The following is a 9876-nucleotide window of genomic DNA, read 5'->3' as shown; positions in this document are numbered from 1 at the left end:
AAAAAAAAAAAAAAAAAAAAAAAAAAAAAAAAGTAGACTTCTCTACTCCGGACTTCAGCTGTAGTAGAATATGTCAGCCTGGGGACTGGGGTTGAGGGCTGGCCTGGAGCAATTTAGTGAGACCCTCTCTCAAAAAGGAAAAGGACTGGGGATGTAGTTCAGCAGTACAGTGAGGGGCTTTGGGTCCAATCTACAGTACCACAAACAACAAAAATAAAAGAACTGAGTTGATTTTTGAGCCTGGCAAAGGCAAGGCTGTTGCAAGCTTAGCAGGGGCAGCATTGGCGCAGCAGGTGACAGGCAGGGCAGCCCTGAGGTGGAGGAGCCAGCCTGAGTGGATGTGTTGGGAAAAGGAACTGCTAAACGACACACAGAGACACAAGAGTGGGTAAAACAAAAGCAAAAAAATGTTTACTTTGCTAGCAAAGGGTCAGCCTGCACCAATGGCTGTGCTAAATGACAGACCCTGGGCTGGTTTACAATCTGCCTTTTATAGGAGTTTTACAATCATGACCTCATTTTAGGTGTTTGATAAGACATTCCAGTTCCCACAGTTCCCATCACAAATCATGGTTACACGACAGTTCAGTGTTAACCCAAAGGTAGCATTCTCTTTTAGGATGTTTAGGTGTTCTAGCCTATAAGAGTGGGGGTCAGGGTTAGGAAAGCAGGACTGGTGAGAAAGTTTAGGGCTTAGGGCATAGCAACTGTTATCTCAGTTTGAACATCTGGCCTCACTCTGGGGATTTGGCTAAGCACCCCTGGCATTTGTTAACATTTTAAACTGAGGCTACATGCCTTCAAGCTTTAACAGTGAAACCTCTGGTATTGTCCTAAGAAACAAGCAAGGCAAAGCAAATTACAGATGCAAAAGGCAGCAGTTATTCTATATTTCCTTAACATTTTGTAGATTTCAGACTACTTACAGAAGTTCTCTCTATCAGATGCTTCCCCAGCAGGCAGATTGCATGGCATGGAGAGGGAAGGGGTGGTAGGGCACCAGGCTGCCAGGGATGGCAACAGAGTCAAGCCTGGGGACAGGGACCCATCCAGACAGAGCCAGGGAGAAGCTGTGATGGCCACATCCTAACAGGAATCTCCTGTGTGCAGTGGACAGGAGTTTGAGTGGAGATCTTCGGAGACAGCCATTTGACCTGCCAGCCTAGGCAGTCCCTGTGCCCAGGTGAGACCACTGTGCCTCTGTGTTCCTCTAGATCGACCTGCGTTATGAAGCTCGGAATCTAGAACACTTCCAGCGCAACTTTCAGGACGTGACGTCAGTCAAATTCCCCACACCTTTGCGCCCCTTTGTTACCAGGGATATATTGGTGGAAACATATGAGGTGAGAGTCTGGCTGTGCCCTTCCCTCTGGAGGTGACTCGTCTGAAATGAGGGAGGAGTGGGGAACTTGGTAGGAAGAGCAGTGGCATAGCCCTACCCATGGCCTCAGACTCCCTAGATTTTATTTATTTATTTGAGACAGGGTCTCGCTATGTAGTTCAGGCTGCCCTTGAACTCACTATGTAGCCCAGGCTGGCCTCAAACTCACAGTGATCCTCCTGCCTCAGCCTCCCAAGTGCTGGGATCACAGGTGTGCACCACTAGACCCTCCAAACTCCTTAGATTTGAAAACCTCTGCTATCCCATTTGCTAGTGACCTAGAGAAGGGTGGAAGTGGCTTGCACTCTTGGGCTTTTCCTTTTCTTATTTGTTCATGAGGGGTGACAAGGTCCATCTCAGTGGTAGCTTTGACACTGAAGGACCTAAGCCACATGAAGACTTATCAGCAGTTTCCTATCTCCTACTTTCCTTTCCCTCTACATTTTCCTGCCCAAGGTCCCACCTCACCCCCTGCCCTGTTGGCTGATTCCTGCTAGCTCTCAGCACTTTCCTGTGAGCCCATGGGATTTGTCCTTTGAGAAGTGTCACAGAAGGGAAATATAGTCAGAATTGGTGGTGCACATGCCTGAAATCCCAGCATTCAGGAAGCTGAGGCAGGAGGGTGGCCTCAAGTTTGAGGCCAGCCTGGGCTACATAGTGAGTTCCAGATCAATCTCAACTACATAGTGAGACCCTGTCTCAAAAAAACAAAAAAAAAAAAAAAAAAGCAGGGCTGGGGATTTAGCTCAGTGGTGCCACGACTGCCTCACAAGCATAAGGTCCCAAGTTCAATCCCTAACACCACAAAAAATAAAAACAAACACAAAAGGAATGTAAATAGGTTAAAACCAACATGCAGGTGACAGATTCCTAAACTGCTATAAGAAGACTGGACTCAGAAGTTTTCTCCCTGAGTACACTCCCCATGAGAAGGAAGGCAGCACCCAGTTGTCCCTGGGGCAGGGTGCAGGGGACAGGGGATGGCATGGGGCAGCAGCCAGGCTAACCTGTCTCCTGCTCTTTTAGGAGAGTGTGCCTGTGTCCAGCTACCAGCGGGCAGGGATCCCTGCTGAGCTGAAGCAGAGGATTGCACGGTTGGGCATCAACATGCTACTGAAGATGGTGAGTGTGGCACAGCCCGCAGGGCACGGTGTGCGGGCAGGGCCAACACCAGCGGAGACCTATGCTTGGGAAGGGCTGAGCAAGGCGTGGTCTGTGACAGGGGGTTGAACCCAGGGCCTTTGCACTGAGCTCCATCCTTAGCCTTTTTCTTTTTTATTTTGAGACGAGGTCTTGCTGTCTGTTACCCTCGCTGGGCTCAAACTTTCAGTCCTGCCTCAGCTTCCCATATTGCTGGGATTACATCGGGCTGATGTTGATTCTTTGTTTTTTGGTCTTTAGAGACAGGGTCGCACTATGTAGTTCAGGCTGGCCTTGAACTCACTAGGTAGCCCAGGCTGGCCTCCAACTTGTGGTGATCCTCCTGCCTCGGACTTCTAGTGCTGGGACTACAGGCATGCCCCACCACGCCCTGGCTGATGTTGGTTCTTGACATAGTTGGGCCTCCCTGTCTCTGGGAGCCCTCGGCAGGGTTGATTGCCTTATGCCTGAAGCCAGGGCTCTGCAGGGCTAAGCTGTGTGGGCCTCGCCTCCCCAGGAGGGCTATTCCATCCCATAAAGGCTGGATCGGGCTTCCCAGTGGGGATATCAGCTGGCCACACTGGGGCTGTGCCAGGTTGTCATGGCCAGGGTGGTTACCCCTGGCTATCAGCCAGCCCTCTGCTCCCCCAGCTGTGAATTGAGAAAGCCTTGTGTGGGACCAGGGGTTTGGAGGCTCCACATCCTTGTCAGTGGAGAGACTTGCTGTTCCCCAGGGCACAGGCAGGGTAGGAGACGGCAGGCTTGAGTGGACAAGAAGGCATCACACTGCTGCTGTGGGCCTAGGAAGAGCTGCACAGGAAACATGGCAGGTGGCCGGGCAGCTCAGGGACAACGCCTGGAGGTGGGGAGCCTGGGCGGGCGCTGTTGACCCAGTCTGGATTCCGACCTCAGCTCTGCTGCCTAGGGCCAGGGCAGGGAGGGGAGAGTGAGGCATGTTACTTCCTTGGTCTACAGGCTTTGTCTTCAAGAGCCTGGCTGGTGGCACAACGTGAGCACGAGTTGATGTCCCCAAGAGGACCCGGTGCAGCTGTGCCATGTTAGTCAGGGCATCGTACCAGGAGGAACAGAGAGGTGCCAGCTGATCTGAGGCCTGGGACAGAAGACAGTGGCTGAGGCATAGGTGACAAGGTCCGGCTGGCTGGGAAGGGACCTCGGTTGCTGCCCTTGGCCCCCAAGGAAGGACTTCTGGTGGCTGGTGATTACTGTCTCTCACCACAGGCCTCACTGATGGCAACGAGGGAAAGTCTGATGTGTGAACCTTTTTTTCTTTTTTTGAGATGAGGTCTTGCTATGTTGCCCAAGCTGGTCTCCAACTCCTAGACTCAAATGATCCTCCTGCCTCAGCCTCCTGAACACTGGGATATAGGTTTGTACCACTGCCCAGCTGTATGACTGTTTTTGAAGAAATGTAGTTCCACTGGACATGGTAGCACACACCTGTAATCCTAGCCCTGGGATTAGGCTGAGACAGGAGGACTGGAAGTTCAAGCCCAGCGTGGACAATTTAGCAATATAGTGAGACCTTGACTCAGTACAGAAGGGGCTGGGGATGCAGCCCTGTGCACAGGCCCTGGTTCTATCAGTACTAGGGGCGAGACAGAGCTCTAGATAAAACATTTAAACAATGAATTAATAATTTTTTTTTGGTACTGGGAATCGAACTCGGATCCTTGTATAATTTTTCTTAAATTAGAACATTAATGACCCAAACTGCTCATTGTTTAGAAAATAATTTCTCTTGAGAACCACAGCTTGGCTTGTCCCTGTACAAATCCTGAGTTGGTGCTGTGCAGATGAGGCTTTGTAAGCAGCATCCCTCTTTGCTGTTGTGCTGAGGCACCCCCGGAGGCTCCCTGTTGCCATGATGCTTGTTCTGCGGGTGGCTCTGCGCTGGGTGACCTGGTCATGAGCCGCATGTTTCCTTCCAGATATTTGTGGACAACTTTGTGCATGCAGACCTGCACCCTGGAAACATCCTGGTGCAGGGCACTGATGGGCTGTCCCCGGGCCGTGAGGCGCAGCCACAGCAGGTGGATGTCTGTGACCCGCTGGTGGTGGCTGTGGCACCAGTCCTGTGCCCACTGCGTCTGGTACTGCTGGATGCTGGCATCGTGGCTGAGCTGCAGGCCTCTGACCTGAGGAACTTCCGGGCTGTGTTCTTGGCCGTGGTGCTGGGCCAGGTAAGACCCACTGGACAGTATCCTGTAGGCTGGCTGTGCCTTGATGCAGTACTCAGCCTGCTTCTCTGTAGGGACGCCAAGATAGCCCAGGCTGGCCTTGAACTCGTGATTTTCCTGCCTCAGCCTCCCGAGTGCTAGGATGACAGGTGTGCCTATCCATGCTTGGTACCTGCCCCCAAGCCTGGTGTCAGCTTTTTGACCCCGTGCCACAAGATGGCCAGATGGGAAGAAGCCACAGTATGGAGAACGTGACCCCTGCATGGGGCAGGGCACATGGGGACCTGTGGTGTGGGTCCTCTCATCTGGAGGGGCCACAGCAGGCCAGCGCTGTGATGTAGAGAAAAAGCATCATGGGGCAAAGCCTATTTAGCTGGGTGTGGAGGCACATGCTGTCATCTCTGCGCTCAGGTGAGTTCAAGGCTGGCATGGACTACATAGCATGACCCTGTCTTCTTTTTTTTAGCAAGACCCTGTCTTTAAAAACATTAAAAAAAAAAAAAGATACAAGTCCTGCTTAGGTGGCTCCTGAGGAGCCAAGCGCAAGCTGGAGCCTGGAGCCAGCTCGAGTGTCCCCTGTTAACGTCAGGGTACTGTGCCTGGGGCTGCTGTTCTCCGGACAGGTTGGGTAAAGGACAAAGGTCACAGTCCTGAGAGGAACAGCTGGGTTCCCAGGACCATGCTTCAGGAGGTGAAAGGCACTCAGATGACCGCTGGGATGCGCTGTCTGAGGAGCCCTCTGGGCTTTGGTCAGTGGGGTCTTGGGTGACCTGGTGGTTGAGGGCTGGGCCAGGAAGTCCGCAGGACCCATGGGGGCCCTGGAGGGCTGAGGAGACCGGCACCACCTTTCCTTAACCCCGCTTTGAGGACCAGAGGTGACTCCCGGCTAGCAGGGACCTCAGAAATCAGTGGCCTTTCCCCCAGGTCTGCTTTCTGCTGACTCAGCTTGAGCAAGCCACTTTCGTTGGCATTTTCCAGGGCCACAGAGTGGCTGAGCTGATACTGCACCATGCCCGGGCCAGTGAGTGCAGCGACGTGGAGGGGTTCAAGGTGGAGATGGCTGCACTGGTGACCCAGGCCAGGAGGGACAGCATTACCCTGGAGAAGGTGGGTGGCAGCGCTGGTCTGAGGGGGCCCGGGAGGGGCTGCTCCCTTCCCACCCACTGAGGGGAGGTGGCCGTCGGCGTGGCCAGAAGGGTCCTGAAGGCTCTACATCTGTATCCCCGCGTGTTCCTCTTCCCAGCTGCAGGTCTCCAGCCTCCTCTCCAGTGTCTTCAAGTTGCTGATGACTCACAAGGTGAGGCCCCGGGAGAGGGGATGTGGCCAGGGAAGCTGGTGGGGACGTAACACAGGATGGGTCTTCATCAGAGGCAGTTTGGGGCCTTGCCTTCCTCCAGAGCTGGGCGGGTCTCTGCAGTCAGTCTGAGTACCTGTGACACTTAGATCTACAGAAAATGTGTTTAAATGTGTAAAAACAGCCAGGTGTGGCAGTACACACCTGTAATCCCAGCTACCTGGTAGGCTGAGGCAGGAAGATCAAGCAGTTTAGCTAGACCATGTCTCAAAATAAAAATAAAAGGGTAAAGCTGGGTGTGGTAGTGCACAACTGTAATCCTAGCACTCCAGGAGGCTGAGGCAGGAGGATAACTGCAGGTTCAAGGCCAGCCTGAACTCTATAGCAAGACTCTGTCTCAAATAACTAACTAGTAAAAGAGCTGAACGTATAGCCCAATGGCAGGGCACACACAAAGCCCTGGTAGTGAACTTGATACTCAGGTAGGTCACACATTGCTCTTCCTACCTAGGGTAAAGTTGAGTCTGACTCTGTGTTCATCAGCAGATGAAAGGATAAAGAGAATGTGGCATTTACACACCATGGAGTACTATGTGATACAAGGAAGGATAAAGCTGAGTCATCTGAGGAAGATGGATACACCTTGAGACCATAATGTTAAATGAAACAAGACACACAAGCTTAAGTGTCACATGGTTGTTTCTCTTGCATGAGAAACCCAAAACATAACGAACGAGCAAAGTAGAAGATAGATCATAGGAAACAGGGAGCTAGATCATTTGCAGATGTGAAAGGGACCAAGAGATGCAGGGGAAGTGGTGGGAGAACTGAGTGTCACATCCACGAACCATTGTGTGCCACACACACGGACTAGGAAGAAGCCTGGGCTGAGGGGCTGCGCAGGAGTGGGGGCCCCTTGTCTGGGGCCCTGAGAGGCCCGGACGACGTCTTGTTCGGCCTCGCTGCTCTGGTTCTGGGGCGAGAGGTGTGGGAAATGCTGGGATGAGGCCAGTATGTTAGGTAGAAGGTCAAAGTCCCACAAATGGGGACATGGCGCGGGGGCGGGGGATGTGTCTTCACCAGAGAGGTGTCGGGAAGGACCAATCTTTCTTCTGTCACAGGTGAAGCTGGAGAGCAACTTCGCCTCCGTCGTGTTCGCCATCATGGTGCTGGAGGGGTTGGGCCGCTCACTGGACCCCAAGCTGGACATTCTGGAAGCAGCCAGGCCTTTCCTCCTCCCTGGGCCCATGGCCCACGCCTGACAGGTGTCACCCAGGCAGCAAAAGCTGCTGCCATGGTGCTCAAGGCACGTGGGGGGCGCCATTGCCTCCCGCTGCCCTAGCTCAGGGTCAGTGGAGGGGTGAAGGAGGGAAGAACTTGTGCGCTCAGCAGCAGGAGCTGGGACAGTGGAAATGGGGCTGAGGGCACTGAGTCTGAGAAAATGCCCCATGAAGGAGGAGGACAAATACACAACTGTTTTGTTTTCCTGTTTTCTTTTTAAACTCTATATTCAGGTGGATCCTACTGGTGGTTCTGGACTCTAACATTTAGGATAGAAAATGCCATAAACTCCTGTAGTCTTGTGCTTTCCTTCCTTCTTTCTCTCTCTTCTCTCTCTTTCTTTCTGAGACCAATTCTCAGTGTACAGTTCAGGCCAGGCTTGAATTCACCATGTAGCCCAGGCTGGTCTGAAACTCATGGTGATCCTCCTGCCTCAGCCTCCTGATTGCTTGTATAATGGCATAATCTGGGCCGGTGCCTCACAAGGTCACAGAATGATGCTGAGGACAAAGGAGGTAGGCAGGAGGAATGTTTATTGATTTTTTTTTTTGAGACAGGGTCTTACTATGTTACTCAGCCTGGCCTTGAACTATGTAGTTCAGGCTGGCCTCAAAATCATGGCAACCTTCCTGCCTCAGCCTCCCAAGTGCTGAGATTACAAGTGTGCACTACCACACCTGACCAGGACAGTTTATTATGAGAGAAACAGTTCCCAATAGTGGGTAGGGGACCTGAAAGTGGGTTGCCATGGGGTCTCTTTGTCTAGGAGTTTGTGTGTGTGTTTTTTTCGGCGGGGGTTGAGACAGAGTCTCACTGTGTAGTTGAGACTGACCTGGAACTTACTGTAGCTCATGCTGGTCTTGAACTCACAGCAATCCTCCTGCCTCAGCCTCAAGTGCTGGGATTACAGGTGTGCACCACCATGCCCGGCTGGTCTAGGAGTTTTTATACCAAAAACTGACCAGTGCTCAGACAGCACCAAGTCAAGCTAAGGTCAACCTGTAGGACTAAAACCAGCTTACTTAAATGAGAAATGGGCCAATGAGGAGTCAGGGCATGGAGGAACTGTGTATGTTTGCAGGTGCCTCTTGGTCTGTCTTCTATCCAAGTGCTCCATTAAAAGAACAGTGAGAAGGAGAAAACATTTTCCAACAACATAGGAGCCGAGTTGCCATCTTGCTGTTATGTCAATTGTTATACCCTGGACTTAACTGTCCACCTAGTTCTTGTTGACTCTTGACCACAGGCTCCTGCTCATCTGACCGAGGTTTGGTTGCCTTGGTCTACCTGGGCCCAAGGCCTCTCTGGCTGTGTCTTCTGCCTGACTTGCGTATCTGTAATACTGGGATTACAGGCATGTGCCACCATGCCCTGCGCCTATTTAAAAAAAATTTTTTTTCTAGACAGGGTCTTGTAGTTCACACGGGCCTTGAACTTGAACTCATGGCAATCCTCCTTCCTCAGCTTCCCGAGTGCTGGGATTACAGGCATATGCCACCACACCTGGCATAAATGTATTTTTGTATGTTTTTTTATGTTACTGGGCCATCAAACTCGGGACCTTGCACTTGCCAGACCGGCGTGGCACCACTAAACTACATACCCAGCCCCTTTTTGTGTTTTTTTTTGACATGGTGTCACTGTGTATGTAGTTCAGGCTGGCCTAACTTTGCAGTGATCCTCCTGCCTCAGCCTCCCAAGTGCTGGGATTACAGGCGTGCCTGGACTTTTTAAAAAATTGTTTATTCTTACTGGTAAAAAGTTGAAAACACATACACACACACTTTTTATATAGGTGCTACCACTAATAACATCATTCAGGGTACAATATAAAATTAGGGCAAACTTCACTGCACTTTGAATTATCTTGATAGTTTTTAATATTTTTGGTTGAGTTCTTCGTAGGCTTTTTTTTTTTGGTACCAGGGTTTAAACTCAGGACCTTGTGCTTGTCTGGCAGGTGGCAGCATCACTGAGCTAAATCTCTGGCCCCTTGCTAGACTTTTTTTTTTACAAGGTAAAACAAAAGAAGATAGTGGGGCTGAGATGTCCCTCCATGGTAGAGAACTGACCTAGCCCACATAAGGCCTTGGGTTCAATCCCCAGCCTTGCAAAAAACAAAACAAGAACAATAGAAACTGGTTAATGTGGCTGACAGCTAAAAGCAGGAACAGGATTGCTCTGCCCTTTTTTTTTGTAGTACTGGAGTTCAAACCCAGTGGTGCTCTACCATCACCAGCCCCCGCTTAAAATTTTTTGTGAAGCAGGGTTTTGCTACAAGGCTGGTCTCAGACTCTTGGTGGCCCTCCTGCTTCAGCCTGCCCTGGTGCTACAGTTACAGGCATGGCTAACCATGTCCCCATGCCTGTGCACTCGTTTAGATGGTTTCTCTGCAGCACATTCAGCGTGTCTGGCTGAGTGTTTATTCTCATTACCATCAGTGTATAGTGCATCACTGTGTCCTCCTCACCAAGTGCTTGTCACCTTCAGCTGTCCCCTGGAGTGACCTGAACAAAGGGGTGACGGCCACTGCCTGCCTGTGCTGGTCCCTGTCTGGACTGTCTTCTCAGAGCCAGTGTGAT

General features: G+C 51.4%; 1 protein-coding gene across 1 annotated transcript in view; it reads left to right on the top strand.

Moving 5' to 3' along the window:
• The window catches only part of Adck2 (aarF domain containing kinase 2), an 11395-nt gene extending 3509 nt beyond the window's left edge, over positions 1 to 7886 (top strand). Inside the window, exons 4-9 of the mRNA XM_010631714.1 lie at positions 1215 to 1343; positions 2408 to 2503; positions 4471 to 4722; positions 5698 to 5826; positions 5963 to 6016; positions 7135 to 7886. Coding sequence (XP_010630016.1) covers positions 1215 to 1343; positions 2408 to 2503; positions 4471 to 4722; positions 5698 to 5826; positions 5963 to 6016; positions 7135 to 7275 — 801 coding nt within the window. The 3' untranslated portion in view covers positions 7276 to 7886. The remainder of the gene's footprint in view (positions 1 to 1214; positions 1344 to 2407; positions 2504 to 4470; positions 4723 to 5697; positions 5827 to 5962; positions 6017 to 7134) is intronic.
• The last annotated feature ends 1990 nt before the right edge of the window (positions 7887 to 9876 follow it).

Source organism: Fukomys damarensis, unplaced genomic scaffold, assembly GCF_012274545.1.
Source record: "Fukomys damarensis isolate Sample0158 unplaced genomic scaffold, DMR_v1.0_HiC HiC_scaffold_16, whole genome shotgun sequence".
Classification (NCBI taxonomy): Eukaryota; Metazoa; Chordata; class Mammalia; order Rodentia; family Bathyergidae; genus Fukomys; species Fukomys damarensis.
The sequence above is the reverse complement of the archived record's forward strand: the minus strand, read 5'-3'. Positions and strand labels throughout refer to the sequence as shown.